General features: G+C 38.8%; 1 protein-coding gene across 1 annotated transcript in view; it reads left to right on the forward strand.

The window, feature by feature from the left end:
- The window catches only part of LOC308145428 (protocadherin-15-like), a gene marked incomplete at both ends in the record, with an annotated part of 165882 nt that overhangs the window by 24804 nt on the left and 122230 nt on the right, over positions 1-18848 (forward strand). The window contains 5 exons of the mRNA XM_080516871.1: positions 6009-6169; positions 8019-8174; positions 10838-10957; positions 11742-11852; positions 16111-16281. Of these exons, the coding sequence (XP_080372997.1) occupies positions 6009-6169; positions 8019-8174; positions 10838-10957; positions 11742-11852; positions 16111-16281 (719 nt within the window). The remainder of the gene's footprint in view (positions 1-6008; positions 6170-8018; positions 8175-10837; positions 10958-11741; positions 11853-16110; positions 16282-18848) is intronic.

The raw sequence follows: 18848 nt of genomic DNA on the forward strand, positions 1-18848 counted from the left end.
TGAAAAATCACTTAGCGCTGGGTTCGTTTGTATTCATGATGCCATGTGTTGCTCTACGAGAGAGTGCTACGGATTTAATAGAGATTCTGGCTTTAGGGTGATTTTCTTGGACTTGAGGAAAGACAAGAGGGTGGAGGAGAGAGGGAGAGTTGGTGGATTTGTGCCGAGGGAAATGTCATAAAAATAAGTAATGCTGATATTACATGTGTGCTTTGAATAAGACATGCATATGAACTACATGAACATGGACACAGAGATTTACGGGTTGTGGGGGGGCCACAGCTCATTTGACAGCCACATGTTTTCAAAGTATTCTTGCTCCAACAAACCCAAATGTAATGAAGCAATTTAACGAAGGTGCTCAGTGGCAGTAAGGTTACAGTCTCCTGAACACCTCCTACTCATTATCAGTGTGTTAGCAAATGTGCTTAATTGAACAGAAATTGTTGACACACATTCACCCATTCACAGTAATGGTGACTCCTACACCGCTGGGAGAAACTTGGAATCTTTTCTCCAATAACTTTTTTAAACATGGACACGGTGAAATTGGGGATTTAACCTCTAATTTGGGGATTTCAAACATGGTTGGGTTTCTGCAGTGCAGGCTCAGTTGTGGCTCCATTGTCATATGGTATCTTTGTACCATTAAACGGCCCAAAAATAGATGTGAGGCCCTTCGTTGTGAAGAAAGCTGGGGCCCAGAAGTTTAATATGCTTGAATTTTCACAAGGCGACAAATGTAATATACATACACATGAACAAACTACTTCGTCCTTGTATGGCTTTAGTATTGACAGAATACATTTGCGAGCTCCACCTCACATCCATAACATTTACACCTACAGTGTAAATTGGGCCACACTAACGCAGTGTGTTCTCTGTTTTGAGGCTCTTCAAAGATAGAAATACAAAATCGCACACACTGGCATCTTCCTATACACTTTTAAACCTTCATTTTAAATTTTCTTTCTTCTAAATATCTCAACCTGCACTCACCAAAAATGTCAGTACTACAAATCACATTAGTATGAATCCTCCCACAATGCTTATATGATCTGACAGGATTATTGCTTTATGTGCAGATCATCAGTGGATTCCTTTACTGTCCCAACTATCTACCGCTATCGATCTTGAATATCACTTTCTTCTTCGCTTCAGAGGCTTGAAGGGAGAACCAGTGTGTTGAAAACCCAGTCTCATACCTGAAAGACATGCTCTGTGTTACCCCATTCAGTTAAGCTAATGTCCTGTAAAAATTCTATTAATGCAACGCGGCAGTGCTCATTTTCTTTCTGTTGTCACCTCATATTCTCTCTATTCTGTATTTCTATCAACCTCTCAGTCAACCCTATCTTATTTTTGTTTTTTGTTTTTTTCATTTCTCTTGCACTGTAATTGCTCTTTGTTTTGTTTTTTTGGTGGGGTCAATCCCTTCTTGTCCTCTCTGATGCAAAGCCTAGCATGTATCATGTATGCACACACGGTTTTATGCAGTTCTGCTTGTATGCTTTATCTCATGGGTCAATTTAATCAGTTGCTGCTGAGTACAGTATTCAGTCACACGTTCTATAATGTGTAAAGGTATTGAATTAGACACAGTTACACAAGGTGCAGGTAGTCTCTCTCTCTCTCTCTCTCTCTCTCTCTCTCTCTCTTCTTTGCTTGTACTTGTGGATTACTTTTCCTTTCTCTTTTTTTATCCATATTGCCAGACCAAAGCAGAAAAATCAGGCGACAGGCCGCCAACAGATGGCAAGGAATGAAACTCCTCTAATGAATTCCATTTTCCATCCCATTCCTCATATAAAGAAAGCCATTTCATTAAATTTCCCAGCTTCTTTAAAATCAACGAATCACGGCAAAGCATTTGACAAGGTTTCCATGGCAGCACAGAAGGCCATGACCCAATTTTATGTCTGTCAGATCAGATATGAGAGCACGCAGTGAGTGTGTGCGCGTTTATGTTGGCGCGTGTGCGCACATGCACGGAAAATATAAAGTTTTGTGGAACGCACAAACACAATCCAGTCTGCCTATGAACTTTTTCAACTCTTTTTTTTTTTTCCCCTTGTCATTTCAGATTTTCTTTAGCTTTCGTTCTAATACATTTTTTCACTCTCGCACCAACAAACGCACACGATCGTTCATATAGAAGATCAGGTGACGGTTCAATGGAATAATCGTTCCAGCTATTTCTGCTCGTATCAGTGTACACACTGGCAGTGATTTGTTCTATTTGTTGCTGCAACACCCGTTAAAAGGCCACACGCCGAGTTAAATCTGTTTTAAACACCCACGTTGCACACATGTAAGCTTTCTGCAGAGCAAGAAGCTGCATTGTCTGATAATGTGCTGAAGGATGGGATATAATAGCATTTTTGATTAATAATGCAGGGTATAGCTCTGGGTAATGAGTCTCTCATGAGTTGAAGCTGTAAAGCATAAAGCAGTGTACATTTCTCCTGTAGTTTTTTTTGTTTGTTTGTTTGTTTAATAGATATTTTATGTTTCACCCTTGCTGTGTGCTCGTCCATAAACAGGCATGAGAACTTCAGTCAGACAGAAAAAAAGAAAGAAAGAAATGCAGAAAACCTACCGTGATGGTGTTTCCAAAAATCTTGGATTTAATCACACCGCTGGCCTGTGTGGGAGTTTTAATAATGCAGCTGCGAATGCAAACAACATGAACCGTGTGAAGTTTGACAACTAAGTTTGGTTGAAGTGGCACCCAGCGAACCACAGCACAGGCTCGTAATAGTGAAGAGACGTAATACGAAGTGAGAGGTGCCATTTATACTGATGTTACCCAAAAAGAAGAATTAGTGGTCATGAAAATTGTGGTTTATAAGATGAATTTTACAAGTAAGTCATTCTAATTCTGCATAAAACTTCCTGCAGGCCATGTGCAGATCTTTGACCAGTCAAAATTCATATAATGCATGCAATATAATGCGGTGATTGTCATCAGTTAGCATTTGTACATTAAAAAAGTGTACAATAAATCAACCTTTCTGCCCTTTTGTCAACCGATTTCAAGATTTTTTACACCTGGGCCATTTACAGGGCCGGCTAGATCAGTTGGTAGAGTCTTTTAAAGACAAGATTCGATCCTTCCCATCACCTCCTGTCCTCATGCTGAAGTGTCCTTGAACCGCAGTGTTGCTGCAGATGGAAACATAGAGTGAGTGGGTGAATGTGATTAACGATGTAAAGAGTCATCGGGTCAGCGAAAGTGGTAGAAAAAGCTACATACAGGTGAAAATCATTGGCCATGTCCATTTAGCACAAATCTATTATCTATGTTTTGACATCAGCTTCATGAATGATTTCCAACCCCAGTACTTCCCAGGGTTTATTTGTCTGACGCAATTAAAAAGATCTACATTTGAACTTCCTCCTGCTGAGCTGATCAACCTCTTACTGACGTTTTAAGTTGCCCAAACACAATGTTTTTTAAAGTTATGTCTTCCTTAAATTATAACATCCTCCCTCTAACAGGAGTAACGCTGTAACGCTGTACAGTATGTTTCTAAGATATGAATTATTACTTTCTTTGAATTATGATTAATGCAGTTGACTCACCGTGCAAAAAAAAAAAAAAAAAAACAAGCTGTCTCCTTCTTAACCAAATATGGACATCTAAGTACTTATTTAATGAAATGGAGGGTACAGAGGTATACTTATTTTGTAGAGAACAGACAGCTGTATTCTAAGATAACATCTTGAAGTGCCATAAATAGACAAAACACAGAGTGAAGCGACATTTTCACTAATGCAACAGGACCGAGAGCAGTTAGGTTTAGGTTTATGCATATACATTAAGATGTATTAATATTTAGCAGAACTGAGTTCGTCTGGTTCTAGGACCTAGATTTTTTTTCCCTTCCATGTGGCTCCTTTGCAACAATCAATTTCTACAATTGCCACCTCCAATCTAGAAAAAAAAGCAATAAAATAGTTTTGAATTGTATGTTCTTATGCATCTATACAGTCATCTATGTATTGTCCAACTAAAGAGATCTGATAAACTCATGCGGCCAGTCATTCTGCATTCACTGATTAATGTCAATATCAGTTTGCATTCTAGTTCCTCCAAAATCTTTGTTAGTGAGAGAAATCTCATTAATAAAAAAGAAAATGACTTATAACATATAATTTCTTTCAGTTCAATTCCTAACTTAACAATATGTTATTAACCTTGCCCTCCAAGCCCTTTCCTTTTTAAGTAGCTGTCTGAAAAGCAACACTGTGTAAATTAATATCTCAAGATGTCTTGTTCTCAAAACATGTCATTCAGTTTAAAACATTTTTTTAAAGATTTTTTTTTTTATGAGTGTCATTGTTGTGAAAAGGTTGAAAAGTGACTCTGCGTGCAAAGTGATCCCTCTCAAGTAACAGTTCATGTGCTTGTCTTCAAGTTATCCCTTTGAAAAAATATAATCCAGATATAAAGCAGTAAATGCACATAGTAAACAGCTCTGTTTGTAAGTAATGTCTTTAATGTTTATTGGACAAAGAACAACAGCTTATCTAACTTAGCTGAACTAAGCCAGATGACTTTGAAACATTGCAGAACCAGGATGAAAGGTTCAGAGGTGGAGATTTGTTGGGTTTCTCTGTTAAAAGCACCTAAAAATGACTGTTGTATGTTGTGGTATATAAATAAAGTTGACTTGAATTGAGACTTCCTGCTGTTCCAGTTGGGGTTAAGGGGTAGAAAGGGATCTCAGTGTGAGACCAGGTGCTAACCACTATACAGGTGATCTCCAGTCTTTTGTCCTGAATGTCTGGTGCCCTACATGATAAATGTGTTTCTCCACTTCAACGAGGTCAAATGATGTCGTCACTGAGCACCAAGAAAGCCTAATAAGCAATAATTTATTGCAAACATGTGTTTTCCGGCAGGGAGACTTAGGACATGCAGGACACTGGACCATCCATCCATCCAGATGTCCCCCTGTCCACATGTCTTAGTGTCCTTGAGAAAAACACTTGAACCCCAAATTGCTCCCAATGGATGGACTGAGCACCTCGCATGGCGCTCGGTCCATCCATTGCGAGTGTGTGAGTGAATGTAATTAACAGTGTAAAGTGCTTTGGGGAGTGCCCGCGTGGTGAAAAGTGCAATATAAGTCTAAATCAATTCACGATTCATCCACCCATCCAGTTTTACACAGTATTGTCCAACTTAGAGTCGTGAAGATGTTGGAGCCGATCCCTGCAGGGAAGACAGGCACTGGACAGGTCATCAGTCCATCATATGAAAAACAGATAAACATTGATATTTACCTCGTTGTACAAGGTCAAACTCCAAACCATGAAATCCATTTCTCTGAATGGGTGTTGCTTGGTATCGAGGAGAGACTTGTATGTTTCTGTTGGCTCGACAACCTCACTGCTATTTTTTGTTTCTTAAATTTTCTATATTTGCGTTGATTGTTTGGAGTGGCTTAAACTCAGCTCCTCATGTTTACCCCTTATCTGACACTTGCTTCTAACGTGTCTGTATCTGTCATAAACCTGGAGATTACATTTTTAATTAAAACCACAAAGAAGTAAATATGTATTTTCACATGATAACATGATATTTTCCGTGCGAAATGAGAAAAACAATGTTTTTGGTTTGTGTTGAGTTAATTTCAGGCTTAATTTGAAGCAAACAAGCAAAATAGCCCTTCATATCCGATGCGCTTTCACATAATTTGATTCCTCTGCTTTCCACATGCTTTTTGCTCCGCTGCTCTCATCACTGCCCTTAACTTCCGCCAAAAGGCATCCTATAATTTTCAGGTACATCATTTATTAGAAACATGTAAAAGGAGGGAATGTTCCGTCTGAAATGTCACAGGTTTTTTTTCCCATATATATTTATTAATAAATGTTGCCCTCTGCGCAAACTATTTCCCTTCCTGTTTCTGTTAATTGAATCTGAAAGTTTATGTCTCCATGGCTGTTCGGTCATAACGCATACGTTCCTGTTTTTGTTTTGTTTTGTTTTGTTCCAGGAACGTTATTGGTGGAGAACATGCAGATAAATGGAGTGGTTGAAGGTCCGAATCGTACCATCTCTCTGTCTCTGGAGGGCAATCATGATCACTGGGTGATCCTCGATCCTTCCAAACAAGCCCTTTACCTGAACAGCACCGGACGCATCCTGGATAGAGACGTATGTGAATTATTACAGTCAGATCCGATCAGTCATCGTATCTATCAGGTGCAATTTGCATACAGTGCATAAAAATATGTGCATTTTTAAAGTTTTAGACACTCATCTTAGAATGGAACTTATTCAAATAACTCTAAAGTCAGACTGCCTCACACCTCTTGTATCAAATAATCCATCAAATATAGTTTTGATGCATAAATAAGTCTTAATCTAGACTCAGCAGGGGCCACAAGCAGTGCAATTTGATCTCAAATGGGCCGTAACAGAAAATAATAGCATTTAAATATATAAATAACGAGATCTCTAAATGTGTTTTTTTTTCTTGGTGTAATAAAGTATTACTATATCATAAAGAATTTCACATTTAATGAACAATGGTTTTATAACAAATGCTAACCTCAAAATATGAATTTAAGAACAGGAATTTCTCCATTATCATGAGACAGCTACAACATGTACTTTGCTACTTACAGATCACAGTGGATTTTATTTCCAACTATTCACAGCTTGAAAAGTATAAAACATTTGGCCACGTGTGGCTCAAAAATATATCAGACTAGTTCATTTTATGATCAGAATAACTTCAAAATTCTCAAAATGATCTTTGATGTCGAAACATTTAAACATTTGTGTTGTAATCCTTATCACCTGAACCGAGCCACCACAGAATACAAACTAAAGTGCGCCCCTGCTGGTCAAATAACTATTTTGCAGTTAATCCCGTACTTTCTCACAAAGTAAATTTTATCTTGTGAGCTGGATTAGACTCCACTTCTGGCCCACGAGTTGTTTGTTTGACACCCTGACATACATTCTATAACCACTGTCCATGTTACACGTGTATGGCTTTGAAATATGATGATATAATGATGCTCTAGTTCAAATACACATCATCACTTTAATCACGTATTGCTATTTAATCATCTTTTTATAGACTGACGGGAATGACATCCACACCGCCCACATAGGTTTATTTGCATATCAACCCTGCTCGTTTTCTCATCTTTACTTTATTTCCATGAGCTAGTTGAATTTTTTTATAACTCCAGAAAAATAATTATGACTGAACTACGTATTAGTGACGAGTCACGTTGACCAGCATTTGTTCTTGTGAGAGCTGCATCGTCTATAAAAATACCCAACTTCCTGTCAGTTTTCTCATTGCAAAGTGATCCAACTGATACTGTTTCATTGGATACATTTTCTATTTGACTTATATTTTCTATATTATTCATTGAATAACGAGATTTTGTTATTATACATTTATTATGTCGATAGCAGGGGTCTGCAACTTGCTGAGTCTTAAACCATGCTGGAGTGTGAAGCTCTCACAAAACTATATTTAAATACATATTTTATCTTTTTTGTCACTTTCAAAAGGGTTTTTAACTCTTGACTAAAAAAAGAGCTTTTTAAAAAAGCACAACTAAAATCTGCTTAAATGTGAGGAAAAATAGCGAAATAAAATGGGGGGAGGGGAGCTGCTGAAACTATAAAAAGAGACAAACTGGATAAAATGGCTAAAATGTAAAAATAATCTTAAAAAATGCTGAAAAAGAAGTTTAAAACCTCTAACATCAGATCAAACGGCTGAAAATGTGATCAAATGTTTAAGATCCTGCATTGCAAATAAACCTTCATAAATGCAATATAAGACACAGTTTAGGTTCTTATATAAAAACTATACATAAAGCTTTAAAAGTTGTTTTAGCCCAATTTTAAATGTTAGACGTGTTTTGCGGCTCCAGCTAAATCTGATATGGTGAAAAATCACTTTTAGTCATGAAGGTTGCAGACCCCTGCGCTATGCAATAATTTGCTCAAACCATTGTTTTGCTTTTCTTTCCAGCCTCCATCGGTTATCCAGTCCATTGTGGTTCAGGTCAAATGTACCAACGAGCTCTCGGGCATCGTGATTTCACACGAGGTCCGCATTGTTGTCCGGGACCGCAACGACAACTCACCACGTTTCCAGCAGCCCAGATATTACGTCGCCCTCAGCGAGGTAAATCTTTAGCACGTGTACATGCTGCCACACACAACCTCTAGCACTCACAGAGATAAAGTAAAAAAAAAAAAAAAAAAAAAAGTGCAATAAAACTCAGTGCAGTGGAAAAACTTTACTGTCTTTCACTTAAATCAAAAGCCATTTATTGCACTTACCCTGTAGTGCTGCTAGTCCGTCACAATAGCAGGCACTGGACTCATCCTCTGTGTGAGGCTGGGGACCGGAGAGAGGAGGGAGCTGCAGATCAGTCTGGCATGAATAAAGAAGATCAAGTGTTCTGTGGAAGGCTTTTCCCATGATGCTCTGTGGGTCACGTGCCAGCATTAGCGAGCCTGGCACAGGTGCATGCCACAATGCATTTCAAATACAGACCTCTACCAGTCTGGTTTGTGGCGTTTTTTCTTTTTTTTCCCCCTTTTTGCTGTCAGACTAACGTTGAAAGGAACACGCTGCACAGTGGCGGGAGCAGAGAGCAGAGATTTCCGGGCACCCAAGGAAAGAATCTAAATCTGTTATTCGGAAGGCTTCTAGAGTAATCTTCAAGATGCCAATCCCGCCGTTAGTTTGTCCTCCAGGCTCTGGGGAAAGTGAATTTAACTTAGAGAAGGTTCAAACCGAAGCTTGGATAAGGATACAAGCAACCTGCTGCCCAGAGTATCTCATTATACAGTCTTCCTCCACCTGTCCGACTCAATCTGTCTTCTCAACCTCTCTCTTTTTCTCACTTGGCCTCTCTTGGGGGCTTTGCAGCACCCTCTTCCTCATCATACACACAGATGTATTCACCCCCTCACCACTACCAGCTCTTCATTATGTCACCGTCTCTCAACCTCTCCCACCTTTCCTCCGCCACAGTCTTTGAAATTCCTGGAGTCTCTCCGTCTTCCTCTCCACCTTCTCATTACTCCTTCTAAAACACTTTCCCTTCACGAGCAATGGCCACTGTACAATTTAGGAGGTGCGTCATAAGGGAAAAAAAACAATTCCTCTGCCAGGCCAAGGTAAATGCAGTCAGTTTGTTAGCAATAATTTCTGTAAAAGCGACTACATATATTCAGATATGGGCAATAATTTAAAAAGCAAAAGCAGATTTATTTGGATTTGAGTGCAAGCCTACTCATTATCCAGACAACTATTGCCTAAATCACTTCCAATACCCCTCAAACCCCCACCAGCTCACGCAATAAATTCAATATCAAGAGGAGTTCATCCAGCTTCATCTGCACTGTCCACAATAAACCTGCTCTTAGTTGTCTATTATTCACAATAATTGACTTCAAGAAAGTGAAGCCGACAGACGCCACACAGCAATGCTTTATGGTTATTTCTAAGAATTTGGAGGACATTTTTCACCGTGAAAGTTTCAGAGAACAAGGTGATCCCCGCAGCTCATTTCAGGACCTGGCACTGGTGCCCGAGTCCGGAGTTGCATTAGGATTGTGTTGAAAAGTGGCAAAAGACACAGCATGAGATCTTATGGAGACCCCCGATGAATCTGGGAGGCAGAGAAAACCAAGTTAAAAGAAAAGATGTAACAGGTTGTTGGTGCAGCAGTTTCTAATGAACTTGGAGTTTAAACCTGTTAAGACACCGAATGTGCGGCTCGAGCACAGAATTTATCGTTCTGCTTTCATGTACAGTGGCAAGACCTTGGCTCTCATGTTGAACAAAAAAAAAGAAAAACAAATGAAAACAACTTCTCAAATGTCTTCTTTTAGTATTATCTCATTGCACATGAGCAGTGAAGGTACAGTCTATTAAAGCCAAAATGTAACAATCTATACTGTATATCAAACATGGAAGTTAATAGCATGCTTGTTTTTATATTTTTTTATTCAATAAATGACATATATAAACACTCTGAAGGTTAACCTCATAGCGAAAATCAACACTCACACATATATCATTAATATTTTGATCATATGAAATGAAAAGTGCTTTAATTAGACCCAATGTTTTAGGACCAATACTGACTGACAGTTAAAAATAAAAACAAAAAACAACGTAATTATTAAAGAAAAGTAAACTAATGCCTGATCGTGTTCAAAGTGACAACATATGTGAAGTTTTTTTTTGTGTTTTTTTTGTTTAGTTTTTTTAAAGAACTTGCTGTTTATTAATTCTATCTCAGGAAAAAGTGTAGGTGTAAAAAGCTATGTCTCCTGCCCACACTTCTTCTGGTCACTGCTGCAATTTGTGTCGACACAGACTCATTATTTTATAGCTGTGAGCATTTGGGTCACCCACTTTTCCACTTTTATCAGACGCGATTCATGACTTCTGGTGAAATATTTCACTCTGGCGAGTTTTGAGTGGAGATTGAGGCACAGACGAGATGGACGGAAAAGTTTTTTCTTTTCTTTTTTCTTTTTCAAAACAGCATTTCTTTCATCTCCCGTACGGCTGTTGTGCATGCAAACCTCCTCATCTTAGCGACACCAAGCTGTGAAGTGCTTTCGGTTTGTTTTCTAGAATCAAGATCCCTTATAGTCTGAATCGTGTGCAGTTTTTAATGCGTCCCCCTTTTAATCTGCCGGTATTTGGATCGCATGGTGGGGAGGACAACACGCAGCTGTTTCATGTCAGTGAGCTGGGAGTTTGCTGACGTAGATTAAAACAATTTCTCTGGATTGTTTCTCTGTTTTTGGTTTTTTTTCCAGCTGACGCCAGTAGGAACGACCATCTTCTCTGGTTTCTCGGGGAACAATGGGGCGGCAGACATCGACGACGGCCCCAACGGACAGATAGAGTACACAATCCAGTACAACCCGAGAGAGCCGGTAGGTTACCCACATACCTGCTGACCCGCGCACTTTTAAGCTGAGAGTATTCATCATGACCGCAGACGCAACATAAATCACCCACAAAAAAATGGATTTCGCTTATATTTCGATAATGTGGTAGCATGTGTTTTACAACAAAACAAAAATAGTTACTACACAGTAGTTTTTCTGCGCTTTAGCTTGTGCAGTATAATACAATTAAGGACATTTTGAAGTCTAAATGACAAATGCATTTTTTTTTTTAAAGTCCAGTTGTGGTTGAGCTCAGGGTTTGACATGTATTGTGTAATAATTGCGTCATTACTGCAAAGAACTCTGGGTTCATGATAGAACACATGTTGTCTAATCTCTCATCCTTTGTGTTGCCCAAAAGATGTATTGGTTCTATAAGATCATTGTTATGGTGGAAAAGAGAGAAAACTCAGCCTAAAGGTTTCTGTAGAAATGTGAATCTCTGCTCCCTCTTTTCTTCCCCCTCACTGCTTCAGATTGTGTTTCTTCATGTCGTTGCTTTGTTTTAGAGCAGAATGATGTGCACATCATCTAAAACGACGTAGTTTTGTTCAAAAATTCTTTCTGTAAATCTTCTCTCTTCATTTTAATTCAGCTTGGTGCTAAAATCCGCAAAACTTCTACTGCTCGCACTTTCTTTCTATTTATATATTTATTTATTTATTTCTAGTTCTTCCATTCCTAAACTTTCGAAAAAGTAAAATTTTGACTTGTGCCCTGGATGTGTCTGGCTTTGTGTGTGGTTGTAATCTAATTGTATGTGTTTCAGACAGTCAACAGAACCTTTGACATCCCGCTGACACTGTTTGGCTCAGTGGTTCTCAGAGAAAGACTCAACTATGAGGAGATAACTCGATATCTGGTCATCATACAGGCAAACGTAAGTGTTTTTTGGGGAGGGTTTGTGTGTGTGTGTGTGTGTGTGTGTGTGTGTGTGTGTGTGTGTGTGTGTGTGTGTGTGTGTGTGTGTGTGTGAGTGTGAGTGTGAGTGTGAGTGTGAGAGCGAGCTGTTGGATTGTTGCTTTCCTCCATGGAGCAATTCTGAGCCTAGTAGGATGTTTTATCACATCATATACTAAGAATGACGCTGGGAGGTTTTCTCCTCAAACCTGTTGTAAAGGACGACTGAAAAAAAAAAAAAAGGCATTCTCCCCTGACTGTGTGGGAGGACAGTCTGCAGCCTGGGGTGCTGTTATTTTTATGTAAATTTTCTTTATCATGCGAGCTCTAATGTTCCCCAGCCCTCCTGACAAGTTCTGCTTTGTTGGCTCAGCCCTGAAGGATGTGTAAGAGCGTCCTTAACTATCTCTAATGTCTACGTTAAAGTAATTGTTTTTTTGGGGGGTTTTGGGTTGGGTTTTTTTTTTTCTTTTATTCCCCCGTGTTGTTGTGTGCTCCATTTTTAAAAGTGGTTTGCAGTACAGCTAATTTTTCTCAATGAGCTGAAGGAGACGGATCTAAACTGAGGCACGGCGGGAAATTGTTTACGTCGCTAATTGCCACCATTAAGATTTCTGTTGTGACAGGAAAACCTTTCCCACAAAAGCCTTTCCTTCGCTACAAAGTATTCTGCCAAGTGTTCTTATGTCTCAAGGCCCATTTACCCTGAAAGCATTATTAAAAGTCAACAGTACACTAAAAGATTAATGTGTTTCTGGCTGCTTGAAAGGCTGACATATTCACTGTTCATCTGAATATAATATTAGGAGTGTTGGAAGTGGCTGTGAACTTGCTGAATATAAATTCCCACCAAAGATTTCGGCTTGAAGATCATGTTCAGAAACTCCTTTGTATAAAGTTGAACTGTTACATGTGTTGATGTATTAATTTCAAATAGTTACAATTTGTACGAGGCAAATAATTCAGCTTCTTATGTATCAAACTCTCTTTTTTTATCTACAGATAGAATGCTGTAGAGTCATATACAGCCTTCACTCTTCTTCCACCTTCTGCTGCGTGTCTTACATAATCTGCCATGCATGCCGTGTGTATATACATTATGCATGATGTCACATGCAACCGCAGTATTCCTGCTGCTGCACTTTATGGTTGTGGTGAAAATGAGACAGAGCTGGGATGGAAAGAGGGTTTGCCAATAAGATGGTAATATTGGTTGATGTGAGTCTAACAAATACATTAACGTAACAATAATATGACAACCTAAATAAAAATAAACTGGTTAAATTGTTAGAATTGTTACACTACTGGATGCTACTTGGATGCAAACGGTGAGGTTTCTCCTGTGAGGTGCATCGTTTTCATGCAGTGATTTCCTGGAAAGCATATTTGCTTCTTTTGCTTGGTGTCAGGTGATTGAGGTCTAATAATAAAGTATGATGGTATGATATCAGAGCTGGACAGTGACCTGTCTTCTCTGCGTTTCAGACTGTCAGACGTAGTTAGTCGGTTGGTACAGGGGAGGGCACTGTTGCTTGTTTTTGTAATGAAACCACACAGGCGTGTGTGCAGAGAACAATACGCTACAAACGTGAACAAAACGGATAGAACCCGACACACATATGGACTGATGACGAATCGGATGCTATCAGGGGAGAGTCTCAACTATTAAACCCCCTATATGGACGATCAAACTAAAACACGGACCGAGAGTCATAACACTACGGGACCGCCATGTTTGTTTACTGGTGCATGAGCAGAAAAAAACGACACCGATGTCATGTGAAGTGAGAACTAAAGTGGGTTCGAAGACGACTGGATGGATATCCTTTTGATTTATTCTTCTTTATAATTTCTTCTGTCAGCATTACGGGAGCTGAGAAGAGTTCATCAAGCCACATTGTTAACAGGACAGACAAAACAAACTAGTGATACAAAATATGCAGATGGCAATGGATGACCTGCACGAACTTAAGAAAGCAGGTGTGATCTTAAGTCATCTTTTTTTTCTTTTACTATTTCTGCGAACTACACGATTTTTAATGAGTTAATATTTTAATCATCTTCAAAACACAGTGTAGTCAACTCGACCTCTAAGATGAGTGCACCTTTCAACAGTTCCCTGTGAATTTTCCCAACAGCTCCCAACAGTAATTGGACGCTGAATATTTCTGTAAAAAGGCAAAGGAAACAAGTAGAGTGTCACGATGAATTTATAAAAACGTGCACAGAACAGACTGATGACACTCGGCCTGAGGTAAAAATGAAAGCTTTAAAGAAGTCTCAAATTCAGTTTCTAAGTAGAACTGAGATGTATTGATTTCTTGTGAGAGAACCACTGAGAAGCAGCTATTTTAACTTAAAGTCGACTGAAGGAGTCGAGACTTCTTGAGTGGAGACTAAATACTGTTTGCACATTCATTTTTCATTATGTGTGTATCGGAATTGTGAATTCAATTGTGGCTTTTTCAAAGATTCAGACCTTTACACAATACTAGCATTTCCGCAACAACGTGTGGAGCGTTTTTTATTTAATTTCTTGGAGTAAAATTTGAGAATCCGCTTGATAACCAGCACATACAGAAAAAAACTGAAATAGGTTTTAAGTGCAGATCTTTCATCAATCCCCCACAAAGGCAAGTCAGCCTGACTGCACATTTATAACCTTTGTGTGCAAACAAGTGCACCGGAAAAGTGATTAATCAAACTCAATTACACATCGGTTACACTTTGAGTTATTATAAATATTTAAAAGACACAACGAAGAGAAGCAGGAGACAACGCAAACCCTCGCGCTGTTGCTAGTTTGGGGTCACGGAGTTAATTAGTTTCAGTTCCAAGCCAATTAAAGCAACGACAGGGACGGTTGGAAAACCATTAAAATGGAAATGTTTCGCCAACATTCAGATCATCCTCAAATATACTTTACCACTGTGTTGAAAATATTTCAACTTACATTAACTTGAGCGAAGGAAATAGTTCCAGCTGTGACTTGGCACATGGATTTCTTCATTATTCCACATTAGCAATTTAGCACATCAGCACGCCTTCATTATTGTGTGTCTCCCAGATCATGCATTCTACTGGAATGAGTTTCGCAATATCATTTACTATTTGAAAACATTTCTGTTGTTTATGATGCATCCTTAGCTGGCTTTCCATAACTCCTATTTGCAGACTTTATTGAAAGATATTTTCTATGTTGTCCCACAAACGTATTTGCTGTAATGACACATGTGTGATAACTTCACCATGGATCACGTTTCTGCTTGTGAAGCTCGGTGTCGAATCCAATCCCTCTATGGCGAACGTGACGAAAACAAACACAAAGGCAATACAGTTCCCAGCAGACTGTCCTTGTGCAAACCTCATTTGCAAATTGTTTGTTTGTGATGTCACTCCCGGTCTTGCCCATTGAGTAAATCACCTGCACAGAAACAGAAAGCACAGTCGGGTAAGTCAGCGGAAATCAGTGGAAAATAGTAAAAGACTCTTGTACACACAAAAATATTCAATTTGGAGGCTGATAGAGACAGACTGACCTGGTGTCATAAATTAAATTCCACCATTAAACTCAAGTCCTTGGAACTGTGGCCAGTTCTTGTTATTCAGTAGCAAGGGTGAAGTAACAGATCCCAATTACTGAGACTGCTGTGCAGCAATGGTTCTTTTTTTTTTTAATTACATTATTGTATTCATAGTCAAGCGAGTCCTTTATTAATTCAACAGGTGATCGTCCATACATTGGTTTACCAGTGTGCAAATGTTATTGTAATTTATGGACTATTGAGCGCATCGGAATATAAGCCTCACCCAGAAAAGTCAGAGATACATGATGCACCTGAACGCTTCATCCATGTATATAGGCGATACTTCATTGTTTAAGCTGTAGTCAAGAATTGAATGGTACTCAGTTTTCCGATCAAGAAATGTTCTTTTAACAAAAATATGTATGAAGGCCACACAGTGGTGTGTAGGTTCGTCGTCATTCTCTGGAATATTCCAATTTCTATCCGCAGTTCAACGAAATGCATTCAGGTTAATCAATACCTCTGAGGGGGTTGTGCTGAGGCGCAGATATAAATCAACATTTGCTTCACATTGTGTCAATATAGAGACTGATTCTTTAAGGTTTCGAGTCGTCTCTTTGTTCGTAGATGAGTGTCTTCAAAGAAAGTGACCTGAAAAAGGGCATCACGCTGTGTAATATAAGCCTTGCCTCTGTCTTTCTCTCTGTCCAGGATCGAGCCTCGTACCCAAGTGAGCGTCGCACAGCCACCACCACGCTCACTGTGGACGTGCTGGACGGCGATGACCTGGGTCCCATGTTTCTACCGTGTACGCTTGTAGGAAACACCCGTGACTGTAGTCCCATCACGTACAAGGCAAACGTGCTCGAGCTCACAGAGCCGGTAAGTGTCCTGGTGGCTGCTGTGTTCTTGTCGTAGTACACCTATTGAGGGATCGCAGTTTCTGCTTTCAGTGGACATTCAGTGGTCAGTGTTTGTCGCACACATTTTGTTTTTTATCTAAAAGTGGGTTTTTTTGCACTTTGTGGCATGAGGTTCATTTGAATTCATCTGTTAGCAAAAGTATCAAATCGGTTCAAGTTAAGACAATTGATACTTGTCAAATACTTTACGGGGCCTTATGATGTTATTTAATTCACATACTTTAAAGAAAATAGATACATTTCATAATATTTGTCAGCCACTTGATGTGAATTGTTTTTTCGGGTTAAAAATGTTTTTCACACAAAGGTCAAATCCACTTTAAAACAGCATATTTTATAATTACAGGCAACCTCCAATCTTCTCATGTGAATTAAAAGTTTTTTATTCAAACAAAGTATACTATGTGTGATTAAAGCATTGAAAGTGACAAATATAGAACATTTTTTTTCTGAAGTTGACATTTAGATTACAGTAGAACCTGTGAGGAGCGGACCTGGTAAGAGCGACACCCTGTACTGGGCGACACATATTTAACCGTTCACACACCGTAATGAGCGAGAACCTACTGGACAAGGACAACGGGCAGGTTTTCCTGGAAAATTTCAAGCTGAGCGACACTGAAACGGCAAAAACACTTGGGCTCAACCCAATTATTGGAATATTCAGACGTTGTGGTGTCGGTGACAACAGAGAACATAAGGCCCGTGGGCCAAATCCGAATGTAGGAATCTCCAATCTGGTCCCACTAAGCAAGGTGGGTTATAAAGGATTTATACAAGTTTGTTTTTTTTCCATTTCATTGTATTTTGCGCCACAATGCTTCATTAAAATGTATTTTATGTTGAGATTGTTACCATTTTCAGTACAAAGTGTTTGATCTTGTAAAAATATAGACAATTTCACAACAAAGAAAACTTTGAAGTGAATTTAAAGGTTATTATAGCAATATTTTACCAGTCTGGTCCACTCAGGATGAAACTAGACTGTATGTGGTCCCTGAAGTAAATTAATTGTTATTTAATAATGATCTTGTATTCTTCTTACATAAATGTGTATATATGTATTTATATTATATACATGTTGCATTGATTCAGTTATTTGCTTTTAAATAACCATAACATATTTGATGTTTGGATCCTTCAATATCACCTGGTCCTATAATTTGTCCTCGTGACCCGTCACTCCAAAGAGAGGACACCTGTCTTCAGGGGACACTTGCCATTGGATTTTAGGGCGTCCCTTCATCAGAAGTTTTACTGTACATGCTGCTATTGAATAGCAGCGAAAGTAATAAAAACAAGGTTAAAATGATACGCGCAGGCTTTCACAAATTATCTTTCCACAAGCTGTTAGGATACTGAAACAAAACACACTTGTATTATCGCTGAAGGACTTATATTTATAGAACATGTTTTCCCACTTTGGCAACCTCAACATGCTTTACAAACACACTCAACAGCACACACCCTTGGGAGCAACTTTTAGTTTAGTGTCTTAACTATTTTAACTTGTGAACATAGAAGAAGACAAGCCAACCTGCTGACCTACAGCCTCCTCTTATCATAACACATTGATATCAGAGTTGTAAACTGCAGAAAACAAGCTTTTTATTTGTAAAACCTGCCAGAAATGCAAAAATTTTGGCCCTTTTCAATGTAATAAAGCCCATAATGTAATATCTTGCCAATCTTGTTATCTGATATTTGATCCATTATCATAAGTAGTATTATGTAGTATATCATCTACAGCCAATTATGTAATAATACACACATAGGGCTGCGTTTCTTGGCAATAAAGAGGTTTAAAGACTTTACTCCTCAAAAGTAATTGTCATATTAACTCATTGAAGATACAAACACTCAATTATGGTTGTTACTGGCAGGCAGAGGTGAGACCAAGTCCTTGTTTTGCAAGTCAAAGTCGAGTCCCAAGTCTTTGTGCTCGAGTCCCGAGTCGAGTCCCAAGTCTAGACAGTCAAGTCCCAAGTCTAGTCCAAGTCCTAAACATTTCTCCTCAAGTCCTAAACAAGTCATTAAATGAAATAACTGCTGAGGCACAGGGGTCGCGTCAAATCCAAGTCTTGAGTCACTGAGCCTAGAGTCCAAGCAAATCTGAGTCTTTTTTTGATTTTGTCAGGTTGAGTCATAAAATTGTGGCTTGAGTCTCGAGTTTCCCATCTCTGCTGGCAGGTTTTGAATTGTTTTGTGTATTGTGTACATTTTTATGGTATCGGTTGTTATGCACCTTTTCAAAAGATGCCATAGAAAATAACTTGTATTTTGTCAAATTTTCGATGAAATACGTGTATTTTCCACTGGTTAAAAAAAAAAAAAAAAGTACCTGCAGTGAGTAAAGTTTGAGTGACCACAACAAGTAGTTTTGATACTCTGTGGATATTTATATTGTATCTGAATGACTGTGCTCGCAAAACATTGTGTACGGTGTGTGGTAAAATTGAGTTTTAGCATGGAAAGTGTTTCTGCTTGCACAGCTTTTCATACCATTTCGCACTTGTGTCTCTGGCA

Source organism: Blennius ocellaris (assembly GCF_963422515.1).
Source record: "Blennius ocellaris genome assembly, chromosome: 21".
NCBI lineage: Eukaryota > Metazoa > Chordata > Actinopteri > Blenniiformes > Blenniidae > Blennius > Blennius ocellaris.